At 35.7% G+C, this 18,922-nt stretch overlaps 1 protein-coding gene across 2 annotated transcripts in view; it reads left to right on the top strand.

The window, feature by feature from the left end:
* Nucleotides 1-18,922, top strand: part of CUL4B (cullin 4B) — a 47,383-nt gene that overhangs the window by 23,386 nt on the left and 5,075 nt on the right. Inside the window, exons 1-16 of one of the 2 annotated variants that reach the window (XM_079123385.1) lie at nt 2,474-2,862; nt 4,142-4,215; nt 5,006-5,168; nt 5,316-5,405; nt 5,706-5,788; nt 6,399-6,466; nt 7,749-7,867; nt 8,595-8,787; nt 9,817-9,921; nt 10,613-10,723; nt 11,149-11,234; nt 12,474-12,581; nt 13,439-13,552; nt 14,272-14,377; nt 15,453-15,625; nt 17,512-17,664. In XM_079123385.1, the coding sequence (XP_078979511.1) occupies nt 2,791-2,862; nt 4,142-4,215; nt 5,006-5,168; nt 5,316-5,405; nt 5,706-5,788; nt 6,399-6,466; nt 7,749-7,867; nt 8,595-8,787; nt 9,817-9,921; nt 10,613-10,723; nt 11,149-11,234; nt 12,474-12,581; nt 13,439-13,552; nt 14,272-14,377; nt 15,453-15,625; nt 17,512-17,664 (1,818 nt within the window). In that variant the 5' untranslated portion in view covers nt 2,474-2,790. Of the gene's footprint in view, nt 1-2,473; nt 2,863-4,141; nt 4,216-5,005; nt 5,169-5,315; nt 5,406-5,705; nt 5,789-6,398; nt 6,467-7,748; nt 7,868-8,594; nt 8,788-9,816; nt 9,922-10,612; nt 10,724-11,148; nt 11,235-12,473; nt 12,582-13,438; nt 13,553-14,271; nt 14,378-15,452; nt 15,626-17,511; nt 17,665-18,922 lie in introns of those variants that run through there. The other variant, XM_079123386.1, reaches the window with a different exon arrangement.

Raw genomic sequence — 18,922 nt, forward strand, 5'->3', positions numbered from 1 at the left:
CAAAAGGAACAGAAATACAATGAGAGGAATAATGAGGGAGGAAGGGGGACAGTCTACAGAGGACCTGTGACTAGGGAGGCTCTTTAAATAAACATACCCTTAGGCATTTGTGGCCTAACCCCAGGTCATGTGGAATGTGTCCAGGGGAGACTGGCTTTCCTGTTCCTCCATGGCTGCTGAATCTAATTGGTTTGCTGTTTCCTGGTAAGGTGTGGTGACTTCCCTCCTGTGGTACAAGTGGGTTCCTTTAAGCTTTCTTTTCATTTGCTAATATATTTGCTTACCTGCATAATTGACAATGTGACTACCTACTACACATTTATAAAATTCTACTCCAACCAACAAAACTTGGATGCTTCCCTGCAGTCCATTTTAATAGAATTTTTGTCTTCTGTTGTGGTGAGAAAGGAATTTTGGTGTTACACATAAGTCATCACCAGTTAGAATTGTAGATTATTATATCATAGTTCACTAGTTTTACCATGCCTATTTTAAATTTGAAAGCCTTTCTCCTTTTTTTTTTTTTTTTTTTTGTTGTTTTCTGCTTGCACTAGGAATTGATCACAGGGGGTGTTTTATCACTGAGCTACATCCCCAGCCCTATTTAAATTTTATTTTTAAATGGGGTCTCACTGAATTGACCAGGCTGGCCCCCAACTTTAAATCCTCCTGCTTCAGCCTCCCCCTCCCCCAAGTAGCTGGGATGACAGGGACATGCCAGTGCCACTGTGCCCAGTTTGAAAGTCCTTTTTTTTTTTTTTTTTTTTTTTTTTTTTTTGGTACCAGGTATTGAACCCAGGGGCGCTTAACACTGAGCCACATCTCCAGCCCTTTTTTATATTTTATTAGAGACAGGTTCTCACTGAGTTGCTTAGGGCCTTGCTAAATTGCTGAGGCTGGGTTTGAACTCACGACCCTCCTATCTCATTCTCCTGAGTTGCTGGGATTACAGGCGTGCACCACAAGTCTTTTGATATACATAAGAAGCTTGTCCTTTTGGGATTTGAGTATAAAATAGTCCAATTCAAATATTAGTATGAAGTGAAAATGCAGTCTTTTGTAATTAATGTTTATTCAGTTTGCAAGTTTTAAAACTTTGATACTGCTAGCAGTAATTTCTGCTTTTTTTTTTTTTTTTTTTTTTTTTTGGTACTAGGGATTGAACTCAGGGGTCTTTATCACTGAGCTACATCCCTAGCCCATTTTTTATTTTGGGACAGGGTCTCACTAATTTCCTGAGGCTGACTTTGAATTTGCTGTCCTCCTGCCTCAGTTCTTGAGTTGTTGGGATTCCAGGCATAAGCCACCCAGCCCAATCCAACTATTATGTTTTAAATTTAAAATGGAAGCTGGGTGTTGGTGGGACATGCCTGTTAATTCCAGAGACTCAACCCTGGAAGTTAGGACAGGAAGATTGCAAGTTTGAGGCCAGCCCAGGCAATTTAGGGAGAATCTGTCTAATAAAAAGGGGTGGAGGGACTGGGGATATAATTCAGTTGGTAGAGTGCTTGCCTTGCAAGCATAAGGCCATGGGTTCAATCCCCAGTACCACAAAAACAAAACAAACAAACAAAAAAAAAAAAAAAGGTGGAATGTAGCTCAGTGATAAAGTGCCCTTGGGTTCAATCCCTAGTACCACAAGAGAAAAACATGGAGTTTTATTTGTAAAAATGATTGACATTTTAGAGAACAAGACTATTTTTATTTTTGGTACCGGGAATTAAACCCAGGGGCATTTTACCATCCTTGTCCCTTTTTATTTTGAGACAGGGTCTGGCTAAATTATATAGGGCCTTGCTAAATTGTTGAGATGGCTTTGAATTTAGGATTCTCCTGCCTCAAACTCCTGAGCTGCTGGCGTTCAAACATGTGCCGTGGTGCCTGACCAGAACAAGACAGTTTTTATACATGGTGGTTGGTATGAATTAGAAGTCCTCACATGGTAGAACTTGACTTGATTCCTTCCATTCTTAACCTGTACAACCATAATAAATATATTAAATTGGTTTTTATTTTGGTACAGTATGTTATGAAAAATTTCACCACTCACATTGATATGTTTTGTCTTTTTACCTCATGTCTTAAATGGATGAATAATCCCTCCTTAATAAACTGACATAGTAGAAATAATAAAATAATAAGAATTTCATATAAATAATTGAGAAACACCCCCCAATCCTTTCCCTAAGAAAGTATGTGTTTATTCTTGCAGGCTGTAGAAAATCTCTGTTCTTACAAGATTTCTGCAAACTTGTACAAACAGCTGAGACAGATTTGTGAAGATCATATCAAAGCACAGATTCATCAATTCAGAGAATATCCTTTGAAAAACAAAAAATCCCAACATTTTTGTCTTCTTCCTTCCTGTCCCTTACTGTTTAACCCAGCGTGAAGTGGAATGCCTGTGATTTCTAGATTTGTTATTTTTGTCCTTCCATATTTCTACAGGAAGAAATATATTCATGTAAATAAAATTTCTTTATGTCTTTACCCTTTTTGTCCTAACAAATTTCCATTGAAGGAAAGATGATCTAAGGGAAATCTTAGACTAAAAACATGATGCTCAATTATGTTTAAGACTTGTTTTTAAAGGTGTATTTTAGTGGGATCAAGATTTTTTCTGTGGCTTGAGAAATAGCATTTTGTTCTATAATTAGGTGCTCTTTAGATTCATTTACTATATATTAAGTACTGTTTAGTTTCATTTAATTCCATATTTAAAACTAATGTACCCTCGCATTGCATATATTACTTGTACTAGACCCTTAAAATATCCTTAACACGTATCTCATGGATTCTTTGGATAGTGTTCTTTTTCTAAAGAAGATTGACCGATGCTGGCAAAATCATTGTAGACAAATGGTGAGCTGGGAAAAGTATTACATTTCAGTTAAACATTATAGTTTACACATTTCTTCACATATAGGAATGTTGAGACATTCTCAAATGCTCTTCTGAGTTAGAACTTAAGTTTTAATTTTAAAACTGCAAATTACAGGTAAACCAGCATTTTTTTTTTTTTTTTTTTGTGGTGCTGGGGATTGAACCCAGGGCCTTCTGCTTGCGAGGCGAGCACTCTACCAACTGAGATCTGAGCTATCTCCCCAGCCCAAAACCAGCATTTTTAAAGGTCTTGCATCTTAGTCTTTTTTTGTTTTTACAGGGGACAGTGGGGAAGGTCAACTTGCTGTGTGGTCCTGGCTGGAATCAGACTTTAGGGCTCAAATTATTCTTCTGCCTTAGCCTCCTGAGTACTGGGACCAAAGATTGTGGGCCAGTGCTCTTGGCTTTTAGAGTCTTTTTATTTATTTATTTATTTTTGTACTGGAGATTGAACTTAAGGGTGCTTAACCACTGAGCCAAATTTCAACCCTTTGTATATTTTATTTTGAGACAGGGTCTGGCTAAGTTGCTTGGGGCCTCCTAAATTTCTGAGGCTAGCTTTGGACTTGCAATCCTCCTGCCTCAGCCTCCTAAGCTGCTGGGATTACAGGCATGTGCCACGACTCCCAGGTTTTAGAGGCCTTTTTATTTTTTGTCACACTAAAGGGTATTATTTTCGCTCCTCCCTAGTTTGGTATTAGATTTTTTAAAAAAAAAAAACATATATATATGTATTTTTTATATAGATGGACACAATACCTTTATTTTCTTTCTTTATTTTTGTATGGTGCTGAGAATTGAACCCAGCACCTCACATATGCTAGGCAAGTGCTCTACCACTGAGCTACGACCCCAGCCCCAGGTATTGAGATTTTTCCTTATATTCTGTAAATTAAAATCTTAAAATCTATCAACCCAGTCCCCCTAGGCTGATACAGGTAGAAATTAAGGCAGCTTTACCCCTACTACCATTGTTGTTAAGGAAGACTCGATTGTCTGTTCAATTCCATTCCTATTTTCAGTTACTTCTCAAATAGCAAAGAAGTCAGAGGACCATTGTAAGTATTTCTTTTTTTAGCAACTGCAACAAGGATTAAGACAATAGAATGGTTTAATGGAAATGGTATGGACATAATCCCAGGTAGATATGTTTAGTCCTATTAGTCTATAGTATAAAAATCTTCAGTTTTCTTTATTGAGCAAATATTTCAGTTTAACAAAATATAAAAGTTGTTTGATTTTCCTTTTTCATTGACAGATCATGATCAGGAGCATTTTTTTGTTTCTGGATAGAACTTATGTTCTTCAGAATTCAATGCTACCCTCCATTTGGTAAGGATACCAGAAAAATGTAATGAAGATTTGTTACAAATCATGGTGTAAATATTAATTATACTACTGAAAGATAGCGAGCACTGCTGTGACTATTCTCTTAAAAATGCCTATTTGGCTTCTAGCCTTTTATTTATAGCAAGGCTACCTTCTTAATTATATTTTGCCTGTTGCTAATATCGAAGATAGGTAACTTTCCCTGAGAATATACTACTGTATGAAAATATTTTTTTAGTTAAGATTAACGTTTGCTCTGGAATATTAGTGAAACATATTTGCTGCTGATTATCAAGAACGTACTCATTTTTTAACAATATTACAGAAAAATCCATGTATAAAATATCCATGCAAAAATAGAATAGTATAATGGATTCTTACCCCTACCATGTGTCTAGCATATAAGTACAGCAGTGTCAGAGTACAGTGAGTTTGGAGTACTGAAGTCAGTTAACAAATGAGTAAGCTTTCAGTACCAGTACAGTGAAAATTCTTATGTCTTTGAGCTAATTTTATCTCTTGCTTTGACCAAGGAAGAAATCCACCAGAGGAAATAGAACGACAAACCTTAGTTATGGGGAAAGACAAGAATTCAGCTTTAGTTCTCATTAAAGAGAAAATGAATTTCCTATATGCTTTAATCTAATAATGTTGTTCAAAATTGAATGTGTGGATGTTATCATTTTCAGTTGCTCCTTCAAATCCTGGAACCATAATTAACATGGTTAAGACTTAAGCAAGCATCTTCAGAAGTGGTCTAGTCAGTTAATTCAGATTATGTTTTTTATTTTAGGGACATGGGATTGGAGTTATTTAGGGCTCATATTATAAGTGATCAGAAAGTCCAAAATAAGACAATTGATGGCATTCTTCTCTTGATCGAGAGAGAAAGAAATGGTGAAGCGATTGATAGAAGTTTACTCCGAAGCCTTTTAAGTATGCTCTCTGATTTGCAAGTAAGTTACTTCACTATCTACAGAGCTGTTTGCTATCCCTAGTTTGGTATTTAAAAAAAAACACATTCATAGTGCTGCTCAAATTGAGGATATTCGCTAAATATTTATTGAATAAACAAACTGATTTATTTTGTTACCTCCTCCCAGATTTATCAAGATTCTTTTGAACAACGATTTTTGGAAGAAACTAATCGGCTCTATGCAGCTGAAGGCCAAAAGTTGATGCAAGAAAGAGAGGTATTTTAAAATCATAATTAATAAATCTACTGCCTCTTAAAATAGATCTTACTTTGTAGAACATAAACTTCCCTTTGCATTTATCTTCCCAACATTATAATGCTCTTCTCTCACTTAGGTGCTCCTTTCTTTTCTTTCTTCTTAAAGGCCAGAATTCTGGATCATAAACTCTACTTATAATTTTACATATGATTCAACCCTGTCACATTTGACAGGGCTGCTCCCAGGATCTTTTGGACTTGACATTTTCTGAATGATTTATGGGGAGGAAAGCAATAATATAAAAAACTATCTTTGTAGGTTCCTGAATATCTTCATCATGTTAACAAACGTCTAGAAGAAGAAGCAGACAGACTTATTACTTACTTAGATCAGACTACCCAGTAAGTATCACATGCCTAATAGTCTTAAACTGTTGTTAAATCACTTAAGGCACTTTAGGCATGTTAGTAACTATTTTCAGGTATGATTAGACTTTTAACATTTGTGTTCATAATGCAGACTTGAAGTTATTATTTTCTCTACCTAATTGGATTTAATCAGGAATTTGATTATTGGTTTGTGTGTGTGTCTGTGTGTGTGTGTGTGTGTATGTGTTTAGGTTGTAATTTTAAAATAGTATTAGAGGCTGATTAAAAGTCACTGGGTATTCATAGAAGAAACTATTTCTGTACTTTGCTAAATATTAGCAACCAAGGGGTTCCTGTGAGCTGCACAGATGACTTCTCTACCTTCCTAATAAAAGCAGAGAAACTTTGGAAAAGACTAATCACAGCAAGATCATCAAGACATTCACTTCATTATGTAATTCAAATTCTGAAATAGTTTTTCTTCTTTTAGGCATAGAGTAACTCTGCATTCTATTAAATTTATACATGGAATCAGAATATGGAAATTAACAAAAATGAGGCTATTTGATTTTTCCCCCAGGAGAGGGTTTAAATTTTCAGAACAGTCAACTGTCAATAATTCTAAACTCTTTTTTTCTTGTAGGAAGTCATTAATTGCTACTGTAGAAAAACAGCTTCTAGGTGAACACTTAACAGCAATTCTTCAAAAAGGTAACTGGTGATTTGTAAATCAAATTACTTTAAAATTGGTAGTGGAAAACTAGTAGGGAATTTTTTAAGTTCTGTTTTTAAATCTTGATGGCATCTCCCCTGCATATTTTTTTTTTTGGTACCAGGGATTGAATTTAGGGGCACTTGACCACTGAGCCACATCCCTATTTTGTATTTCAAAATTATTTAGAGACAGGGTCTCACTGAGTTGCTTATCACCTCACTATTGCTGAGGCTGACTTTGAACTCCCTATCCTCCTGCTTCAACCTCCCAAGCTGTTGGGATTACAGGCGTGTGCCACCGCACCTGGCATATCCCTACATTTCTAAGGATGAACACAACCCTTACCCCCTACACATCATAGTAGGCTTTCTGGAGGTGCCTGTTCCCTTCACTGAAAAGTAAAGGAACTGAGAAGAGTAGTACATAAATACTAGTCAACGAAGAATGAGGAAGGTAGGGGTATAGGTTGGTGGTAGGGCAGAGTATACCCTGAATTTTACTTTGATAATGCCATAACAAGTAGGCAAAAATCTTGCCATCCTCTTGAACAATCTTTTCTTTTATATAAAATAGGTACTTTTAGAACTTTAATGCAGTTACATTATCTTATTCTGAAAATCAGATAATTAGAACCACATTTAAATCTTATCTATGCTTCCTTTCGATTTATCACAGGCATATTCAGTACTCTGAAATATAGCTGTGCCAGATAATATAATATGGCTGTTGCATATATGGGGAATTTGTAATATATATTTATTTATTACAAATATGTAAAAGTCAGTTTTTATAAATTGATTTATCCATCTAATCTATCATGTAAGTGGTATAAACCATTATGCAGTCAACTTTTTTATAGGGACTAAAGTATCTATATTTAGTTTTCACCCAGAAAGGTTAGTTGTAGCTGGGCATAGTAGCACACACCTATAGTCCTAGCTGCTGAAGAGGCTGAGACAGGATCACAATTTTGAAGCCAGCCTTGGCAACTTAGGGAGACCCTGTCTCAAAATTAAAATGGGCCAGGGAGGTAACTCAGTGGTAGAACACTTGCCTAACATATGAGGCCCTGGGTTCAGTCCACAGTACTGAAAAGGAAAGAAAGGGAAGTCATTGTCTATTTTAAAGGAAATCTTTATATTACAACTCACAGACTAGTCATAGCTCAGACCAGCATCATAGTAATAATTTTAGCTTAAAGTTTCATCAAAATATCTGTGACAGTTTGTTTACTTTCTTGTGTGCTGTATTTTAATGCCAAAATGTTTTAAAATTCAGGTTTAAATAATCTTCTTGATGAAAACCGAATTCAAGATTTATCTCTCCTGTATCAACTCTTCAGCAGAGTTCGAGGTGGAGTTCAGGTGCTCTTGCAACAATGGATTGAATATATCAAGGTATTAACAATTTATTTACCTGTGACTTTTCTGTCTCATGATTTATAGTCTGCATACCCAGAGTGAGTCTCAGCAAGTATTTGTTGTTAGATCCACATTTTTTTCAAGTAAGGGAATTTTAAATTTTTTTTGAAAAATGATGAGAGGCTGGGGATATAGCTCAGTTTGTAGAGTGTTGCCCAGCATGCACAAGGTCCTGGGTTCAATCCCCAGCACCACCACCCCCCCCAAAAAAAAGAAAGATGTAATGAGAAGATTGAGAAGCCAGCCTAAGAATGATAGCTGTGTGGCACATAAGCAATAAAACTTGATTGATGTCAGATGTGATTTCTAGCTCTAAATACTTAAAGCAGTGAATGTTTAGAAAGAGAGAATTTTCTTTGAACCCCAAATTTCTTTCCTTTCTTTAATTTGACACTAAAGCCAGAGTTCCATTTAGAAAAGATTCAAAACTGGCTTCTTTAAAAATAAGGAAAAGATCTGTGAAGCTTCTAGTAACACACTATTAAGATATTGTGTAACAAGTAGTCATCCTGTATTATTTTTGTGATTTAAATGAATGGTATCAGTTTGAATGTTTTATCACGTTTTCTTTTTCTCACTTTACAAACAGCTTTATTTTATATTTTAGCATTTTTGAGTACATGTGCCAACTTGGAATGTGATTTGGGATTGTTTTTGTTGTAGATAATCAATTCCCGTAAAAATTGGCAATTTTTGTTTTTAGGCATTTGGGAGCACTATTGTTATTAATCCTGAAAAAGATAAAACCATGGTTCAAGAATTGCTAGATTTTAAAGATAAGGTTGACCATATAATTGATATCTGCTTTCTGAAGAATGAAAAATTTATCAATGCCATGAAAGAAGCTTTTGAAACATTCATTAACAAAAGACCAAATAAACCTGCTGAACTTATAGGTATGTTTCCAGTCCTTTTTCCAGTTATTTGATGTTCTTTTATTCATGAACTCTCAATCTGAAGATTTCACAAGGTTGTAGTATACCAATACCTCATTTATTTGTAGTTGCTTAGCTGGTAATACCAAGTCTAAAAAGTGCATCTAAGTACCTGGATGTAAAGGAAATAAAGCTAAGTAATGTCTGAAAGCCCATGTGTCAAACATGATATGCTTTCTTTGTAACTTTGGACCCCATTTCTTTTTATTGATAATAAGCTTGATTATCTGTTTTTCAAGCCTGTAGTGACTTAGAAATGGGGCAGGGTGCTATTTCTCGAGGCCCAAAGTTAGGGATACAAGAAGGGGGTGCATGAAATTAGTTGCCCCTGAAAAAGGTAAAAGTCTAGAATGAGATTAAACCTACTAATCTGGGCCCATTTTTTTGGTACAGGTGTGTGGTATACACTGTAGTGCTTCTCAGGTTGTCCCACCCATGTACCTATTAATGTCAGAGGAGGGGTAATACCCTAAGAAGGTCTAGGATCCTCTGTCAAAAGGATAAAATTTTGCCGAAGTCTATTTTTATTTATCTTTAAATGTTTTAAAAATTTTATGTTCTTTGTAGTGTATTTGGTTTATTGTGATTGAAAATAATTTTTAAGAATGCTTATCAGCAGTGTGAAATGGAAACTCCCAAAGATGCTTTATGTTTTTTTGGTAACATCAGGTATACCCACACAGGGTTATATATGCAGCCTCCCCCACAGGGTATTCATATCCCACTTTAATAAATATCATTATAGTGGAAAGTACACTCAATCTGGAATCAAAAGACTTGGGTTTGAGTTTAGGGTCTAATGTTTAATAGCTGTGTGTTGCTGAACAAAGTTACTCAATCTCCCTGATGTGGGAGACTTTTTAAAGTGCATATATATCTCAGAAACACTGTAAAACTGGGTGTATCATACTCCTATGTGTGTATGTGTAGTGCCCAGTACTTCATGGATACCCATGGCCATTAACCAACAAACTTTCCCCCCCATTTTAGCTAAGTATGTAGATTCAAAGCTTCGTGCAGGCAACAAAGAAGCAACAGATGAAGAACTTGAGAAAATGTTGGATAAAATTATGATCATATTTAGATTCATCTATGGTAAGTATAACTTTTAATATTTTTCTTTTAAAATAAAGCATTCAGAAACTAGCAAGTATATGTAACCTGGAGGTAATATTTGGAAATTAGCAGTTTAATAATGTATTTTATTATTTACATTTAATTCATTAGGGATACTTGAGGAATGTTATTTGTCTTAGGCTTTGACATTTCTGCTATTAAAAGCCTGGATTTTTCCTACTTGTTTTAATCTCTTGAATTTTGGTGCTAAAGCTACCTGTCAACTAAAGCTTTTCTTAAGAAAAGTTAATGCGCTATTAATTTCTTAAAAATCTTTTGAAATGTCTGGCAGAGAAATGAACTTCTATTTTTTTGCAGGGGGTGTACAGAGGATTGAACTCAGGGGCACTTGACCACTGAGCCACACCCCCAACCCTATTTTGTATTTTATTTAGAGACAGGGTCTCACTGAGTTGCTTAGTGCCTTGCTGAGCCTATCTTTGAACTCATGATCTTCCTGCCTCACCCTCTTCAGATGGTGGGATTACAGGCGTGCATCATGGTGCCTGGCTGAGAAATGGACTTCTAATGTTCTTGCATTTAATAAATTGTATAAAATGTATGAAATAAAATAACATGGACTGCTGCTGTTATTGATTAAGCACTTCAAAGCCATTTGTCAGAACTTTAATTGGAATGTTATGAGTATTGTATTTTTTATTTAACATAGGTAAGGATGTTTTCGAGGCCTTCTATAAGAAAGATTTAGCCAAGCGCCTGTTAGTTGGGAAGAGTGCATCTGTAGATGCTGAAAAATCAATGCTGTCCAAACTTAAACATGGTATGTTTGCCATTCTCTCTATTCCTTCTCTTTTATTTCCAAGGGAGCTTAATTTTTACCCTTAATTGATTGATTGCTTTTTTTGTGTGTCAATCATGTATCTGTGATGAAAACAAATTAAGTAAGCCCATGAAGTTTCCATCCTTATGTACATGTCCAGCACTATTCCTTTTTTTATAAAATGAAGCATTGTTCTTGTTTTTATAAAAAGTCCCCACTTATATATAATAGTAGATAAGGTTACTTATCACTTATCAGAGTTTGACTATCAATTACACTTTAGTTAAGGATTTCTTTTTAGTCTTATGAATAGTTATAGATCATATTTCATACTAAAGTAAGTTTTTATGTTTCATGTTTTTCATTTTAAATTCTTTGTTTTTACCACCTTAAAAATATTATAAATGTACAAACATCTTTAATAGAATGCGGAGCTGCTTTCACCAGCAAACTTGAAGGAATGTTTAAAGATATGGAACTTTCTAAAGACATCATGATTCAGTTCAAACAGGTAAAAGTGAGTTAAACTCTTACTTTCTTCCTCAAACTTTAAATACACTTAGTTATTTCCTTGTGGCAGTTTGTACTAAAGAGGATAAATAGAAACAAATTTGTTATAAGTACTTCATGGAATTAAATGATATTCACAGTAGAGGAAGAAAGCTGACCAATGAAATGTAAGTAAAGCTGACCTACTTTAGGATTTATTCCTAATAAAATAAATGCCAAAGATAACACAAAAATAGAAATAAAATGTGGTGAACTGAGTCAGCACCAGAAAAGCTGTGGTAGACACTGGAAATGGGGCTTTCCCCAGCATCTAATCCCTTCATAATTTGCATATTCCGAGCTCACAGGGGGGCTTGAGGAAGAGATGATTAGGTGGTTGTATAAAATCTTCATGGATCTTGACAGTGAAAAGCTAGATCTATAGTTTTAAAGATGTAGGTTGAAAGTAGTTTTGAAATATTTAACAACTAGTCTGGCATGATAGTGGGTACCCAGCCACTTGAGGATGAGGTGGGAAGCTCACTCAAACCCAGGAGTTGGAGACCATCCTGGGTAACATAGCAAGACCCCACCCATCTCAAACAACAAAACATAGGCAGTAGTGATAACAACTTAAGATTTGCTTCTCTTAGGGTTTTAGTAATGACTTCTTTACCACTATATCGATAAGGTGGGAAACGAAAGCAAAAGATGAAAGAGAAAGATCAGGGATAATAGGATCTGGATCCTATAATAGCTACAAAATAGGGTTTATCTGCTCTGCCCTTTCCCCCCTCTTCTTCCTTTCCAACTTCAGATCACCCCCTGCAAAAAGGCAGTGGAGCAAGTGAAAAACTGGAGACTTGGGCTGGCTGGTGGGGTGAGGAATGGGGGCTACCGCAAGGTGTTCCAGACCATGTAGAGGTCTCCAAAGGTGGGGACTGCTGGTGGTATTGGGGGAAAGAAAGGAGAAGAGATTCTAAGCCCAGCTGTATGTGAGAAATTACTTGAATAATACCTAGAATGATGGTGTTGGATTCTTATATGCTGTTGTGCCGAGATATTACCCTATGTACCTTTCCAGCGCATTTTGTGTAGACTTCATTTAAAGTTCTCTTAATAGTTGCTTTTGTTTTCAGAATGGTCAAATATTTGCATGTGTTTTTATAATGAGGAACGTTTTAAATAAGTCATTTATTGTGACATGAAATGTATGCACTTGTATTTTAAGATCCCAGTGTATGTGTTGATCTTATTATAGTATATGCAGAATCAGAATGTACCTGGGAATATTGAATTAACTGTGAATATCCTGACAATGGGTTATTGGCCAACGTACGTGCCTATGGAAGTCCATTTGCCACCAGAGGTAAGATTTACTGTTTAGGACCTGACTTTAGGCATAGTAATCATGATACTTCTGTTTGTTATTTTTTAAAGTAGATGCTTTTAAAAAGCCTATGTCAGTAAACACACCAACAAATGCCACGTCTTTTAATATTTTATACATCTATTTGAAAGTCTAGTTTAGCACATAGCTAATGATGCTGGGTTTCCAGATTGAAGGCTAATTGCCATGACTCTATCATTTACCCAGATTATATCCCTCACTCCCTAGCTATCAAAAATTCTTGCCCATATTTCACCTGGAGGCAGGATTGCTGAATTGATGGCTGCTTGAGTAAATCCATCCTAACTCCTAGGAAAAATGTCTAACTCAGGAATGAAACCTAGACTATGATTAAAGCTAGAGAGGGAGATATTAAGAGTTTTCCATAGTGGTGATTATGAAGGCCCAGAGAGTAGATTTCCCTCAATAAGAGGGAGAATTTGGAGAAGAGGAAGAAAAAGGGTAGAGGCAGAACTTTAGAAAAGGCTTATATTTGGCACATGGTAGGAAGAGGAACTTTCAAAGAAAACCTGAGCAGAAGCAGCAGTGGTAAGAGGAACCAGGATAGTGTGGAGGCACAAACGCTACTGGTGGTGAATGTATCATAAGACGGGACAATTAAATGGTGCAGAGAAATCACAGAGTATGAAGGCTGACAAGTACTATTAGATTTGGTGGTTGGGAGATAATTACCTTACATCAAAATGATTGGTGGACCTACTGGGTATAGTCTTTAAAACTTCAGAAATTATTACATATAAGTTAAGTATAAAGAGTGATGAATGTGGTGGTATTAGATACAGAGCTTAAATGAAGCCTTGTTTTATTTACTTTAGATGGTAAAACTTCAGGAAATTTTCAAGACATTTTACCTAGGTAAACATAGTGGCAGGAAACTTCAGTGGCAGTCAACCCTAGGACACTGTGTGCTAAAAGCAGAATTTAAAGAGGTAAGTGGATGTTCCCCAAACTTAGTTTTCATCTTTAGTATAGAGGTCACCCTTCTTAATGTCAAGGTTCAAGTATTGTTTTATAAATGCATCCTAGTCATCTGCTTCACAGCAGTGATTACCACACTTATGTGTATATTTGAAGATCGTGGTCTTTTTCACAATTGATTTGGTCCTTCTGTGAAACCAAAAACAATAACCTCATTTCCCTACCCTTTCCCACCTGTGGATGAAGAATTCACACTGTGACTTCTTAACCAAAATCTTCGTGTTGCCAGGAGCTAGAGAATAGAGTAAAAGTTTAGGAGAACAGTACCTATATCTAAATTTTAAAAACTCCTGAAGTTTTTTAGAACTAATCCAAATCAAACAAGTCAAAAAATGCATTTGAAGTAGTGATTTTTACTGCTTGTGATGAATGTAATGACAAATGGGGCTGAGTTATTAATTTTCATTACTTTGTTGTTCTGTTTTAATTATTAGGCTTAAAAAACCTGTTAAGAGGTTAGCCTAATCCTTCCCCTTATTTTAGGAAGGATCATACCTAAACCCTACACTGAACATACTGTATTACCACCTCAAGTCGTTTTTCTGGATAAAGTTAATCCATTTCTAAACCCACTAATTGAAAAATGCTTTTCCTATAAGAGATTTTTAGTTTGATTAATTTTGCATGCATTTAAAAAAATGAGAGCTAAACATTGCTATTTCTCCAACAGGGTAAAAAAGAACTCCAGGTCTCTCTTTTTCAAACACTGGTGCTGCTAATGTTTAATGAGGGAGAGGAGTTCAGCTTAGAAGAGATCAAACAGGCTACTGGAATAGGTTTGTATGAATCCGTTGTGTAGCAAGCATTATTAAGTGTCCACTATGTGCACACCACTACATTAAGAGCTGTAAGGGATGCAAAGGAATTCCCTCTCCTCCATGCTCTTAATATAACCATGGGGGAAGGGGAAAAGACATTTGAAATAATTTTAAAACAAGGAAGTCCCAGTGTGTGGTGCTAACTAAAAGTGTGTTAGGAGTTCAGTGAAACAAGAGATCAATGTGGACTGGCACAGTTGGGAAAGCCCTCGTGAAGGAAGTGGAACTTGAGCTGAGCCTTTATGTTTTGGTCAGGAAGAAGGCATATGAGGCAAAGGGAAATTGTGTGAGGAAAAAACTTGGACTTAGGAGTGAGGACATGGTAGGAGTCACGAAGAGTGTAATTGTAGCATAGAATAGTGAGCTACACAATTCAATAGGTAAGATAGATAAGGCCTGGTAAACCTAGCAAATAAATGTATATTATAGGGATGTAATAGAACCAACTTATTTGGACAACTAGCCTGGAATCTGTAGACAGGGGAACTTGGAGGATGAGGAGATTCCAGTCCAGAAGCTATTGTGATAATTCCAGCATAAAGTGCTAAGGGGCTTCGACTAGAATGAGGCCAGTGAGAAAGAGGCATCTCGAAGGAAGCAGCTATTAGATACATGCAGGAATGAAGAAGGAAGAGTTAAAAGATGATTTCAGAGTTTCTCACCAGAGTAGGTTGGAAGAATCACCACTAACAGTTGGAAAAAGGATGCAGTTTTATGGGGAAAGATGGACACATGTAGATAGTAAGACAGCCTGGAGGAGGGGTCCTTTAAACAGGACTAGAGAGGCATGAAATACCATTTTTGAAGATTTGTTATAGTTATCTACATGGAATGATAATTAACACCTTTAGAAGATGACTAGGAAGAATACTATTGGATAGGACAAGGAGGATGTCTTTGGTGACCTTGAGGGGAAAAAGGAGTTTGAATAGAGGGATGGGGATGGGAGGGATAGAAGCTAGATTGAGGCTGAATGTTCATAAGGTTCATGCGGATGAGCTGATAACAGATAACTAAATTGCTATTTCTTTAGAGGATGGAGAGTTAAGGAGAACACTGCAGTCATTAGCCTGCGGAAAAGCTAGAGTTCTGGCCAAAAACCCAAAGGGCAAAGATATCGAAGATGGTGACAAGTTCATTTGTAATGATGATTTCAAACACAAACTTTTCAGGATAAAGATCAATCAAATCCAGATGAAAGAAACGGTAAATTTTTTGCTTTGCTTTCTCCTAGTCCTAATGCATTAGAATTCTCCATGTTCGTAGTAGAAATTTATAAAGAAGATTGTATACCTTAATACTACCAGTACATTCTCTATGCCAGTATCTAATTATATCTTCCCTATTTGATTCGGGGTTTTCTTTTTGTCAGGGAGTATATATGATTAGGTTGATAGACAATGCAGTTTTATATACTGCTTATTTCATTTAGTTTTAAACCTTGAACATTTTTCTATGCTTATAAATGTCTTCAAAAGTGACAAATGACTGCATACTATTATTTTACATTGCTGTTATAAATTATGCAGTCATTGTTCATTCTTGGGCAGTTAAATTCATGACTTTTTTTTATGTGGAGGTTGAGGGGGTCTCCTGACATTGCCCAGTCTCATCTCAAACTTCAAATTCATAACTTTTTAGTATCGTAAATAAATCTGCAAGAAATGTCCTTGCACTTAATCTTAATATCTCTGATTTTTCCTTATGATAAATTCATGGAAGTCAATTTTGAGGGATCAAAGGGTATGAACATTTTAAGAATCTTAGCAAATAATGCCATGTTCCCCACTATTAAGTGTAAACTATAATATGCTAATAAAAACATAAAAAATAATGCCATATTGTGTTTTATAAATTCTAGACCAGTTTATTCTCTGCCCAGCAGCATAAGTGCCTGTCTCACTGTGCTCTCATCAGCACTAAAGATTATATTTTCTTGGGCTGGAGTTGTGACTTAGTGGTAGAGCGCTTGCCTAGCATGTGTGAGGTCCTGCGTTCCAATCTCAGCACCACATATAAATGAATAAAATGAAGGTCTATCAACATCTAAATAAAATAAAATAAATTTCTTAAAAAAAGATTATATTTTCTTTTTTAAATCTTTGCCAACTTGCTTGTTGAAGAATCTGAATGATTTAGTTAGTATTTCTTTGATTAATGGTGAAGTTAGATACTTTATTTTTGCCATTTGAATTGTAAGAGTCTTTTACTAAGGAAACCAACCACAGCATGCTGAACAGGTTTACTTCAGTTACAACAAATTTATAATGCAATACTGAGGGAAAAGTTTTAATGTGGGACCAGGGTCAGTATCTTCAAACAAGTTCCTTTTTCACATACACACCAAAGCACAATGTTACCATAAAAGATTGCCTTGTCCTTACTTCCAAAAACATTTATGCTGTACCAGAAAAGAAACTGATGCAAAAAGTTCAAATCATTCTTTTAGTCAGTTTAGGTACTAAAGAGTACATTTTTACTTTAGCATCAAGATTGGCAAACTAACTCCTAAACACCTAAGTTTATGTATATCTTGAAGGAATGTAAGCACTAATGGAATGTATTTCAGGTTTGTATATTACCAAAATAAAATTACTTTTCAAAGACTGACTCTTAGTTTTCTTAGCTTAGAAACTGTTGTGCAGCTGTTTTTATACAGAAATCTAGTCAACAAGCTCTTGTAACTGGTACACACAAATGTATCAGGAAGAGAACAGTAAAAGAAAATGGTAGCTGGTAGAATATGCCTATAATTCCACCTACTTGGGAGGCTGAGGCAGAAGAAAAGAGTAATGTGGTAAAATTTACATCAACCCATCTGTACTTCTAGAAAAACAGTTAAAAGACAGTGTTATTCTATTAACTGGTATTGGCTTTACTTCATTAGTACAGGACAATATAATTAGGGAGGAGTTATGGTGATAAGTTTTTTTTTCTCTCTTATCTGTGTTCATAAGGTCTCATTTAGATAATTCAGTACATGTAAAGCAACAAGAATGTCATGTCCCTAACATGCAATTTGTGTGAGTCATCAAGTTTCATTTCAAGTACAATTCTTTAAGTTTAACTCTTTTTTTTTTTTTTTTTTTTAGGTCGAGGAGCAAGCAAGCACTACAGAAAGAGTATTTCAAGATAGACAGTATCAAATTGATGCTGCAATTGTTCGAATTATGAAGATGAGAAAGACACTTAGTCACAATCTCCTTGTTTCAGAAGTGTACAACCAGTTAAAATTTCCAGTAAAGGTAGGTACTTCATATTAAGCTAGCTGTAAATAAAAGAAAATATGTTCAATTTTTGGACACTAATCTTACAAACACAGATTAAGGCCTTAAGACCATTTAGAGAAACAAGTTTTAATTTCCTGTGATTATGCATGTGATTAAAAAAGACTTCGTTGGCATATGTGGGCAGCTGTGAAAAAAAAGGAGCAACAGTTTATAAAAGCCTCTATACCTGAAAGTTTAATGGCTAAATGAGTCATTGACATTTTCAGGTTTATTCAGTGTATTTCTTTTGAACTTCTTTTCTCCTTGAAATACCTTGGTATTTGATTTTTTTTAGGTTGAGGTAAGTCTTACATTTGGTTAGCTTATATAAATGTTTATTAAAAACTACATAGGGGATGGGGTATAGTTCACTGGTAGAGCATTTGCCTACTACATGCAAGGTCCTTGGGTTCAATTCCAAGCACCACAAAAAAAAACAAAATGAACAAACCTATGTATAGGTAACTAGTCATCATTAAGTGCCTTTTTCATATTTTGCATTTTTATTAACATGTACTAGTTATACATATTAATGGGGTTCAGTGCAGTAGTACCACACATGCATCCAGCATGCACTGATTAAATCCAACCTCCTTTTAGTATCTTATAAAAATTCTAGCTAGCTGGGCATGGTGACACATGCCTGTAAATCCTGGCTACTCAGGGGGCTGAGGCAGAAGGATTATAAGTTGCCAGCCTCAGCAAGTTAGTGAGACCCTGTCTCAAAAAATAAAAAAAGGGTCAATGGTGTAGTTCAGTGGTTAAGTGCCCCTGGGTTCAATTCTCAGTACTGCCAAAAAAAGAAAGAAATAAAAGTCTAACTGTAGTTCTGGTAAAATGAAATTGGCAATTAAATGTTTATGTCCCTGCTGGGGGTGGTGGCGCATGCCTGTAATCCCAGCGCCTAGGAGGCTGAGAGGCAGGAGGATTGACAGTTCAAAGCCAGCTTCAGGAAATTAGCAAGACCCTAAGAAACTCAACAAGACCCTGTATATAAATAAAATACAAAAAGGGGAGTGGCTGAGGATGTGACCAAGTGGTTAGGTGTCCCTGGGTTCAATCCCCAGTACCCCTCACGAAATGTATATGTCCCCATGTAAATGCCCAGTAGTAAAGATGCTTAGGCATTATGATATACTGATTACTCTCTTAAGTTTTAGAAGATTCCAACGCTTACTATAGTTTGGATAGACTCCTAGATTTTGGAGTTCTTAAGAACTTTGGTAAGTCACTT

The sequence above is a fragment of the Sciurus vulgaris genome (assembly GCF_902686455.1).
Source record: "Sciurus vulgaris genome assembly, chromosome: X".
NCBI classification, from domain to species: Eukaryota; Metazoa; Chordata; class Mammalia; order Rodentia; family Sciuridae; genus Sciurus; species Sciurus vulgaris.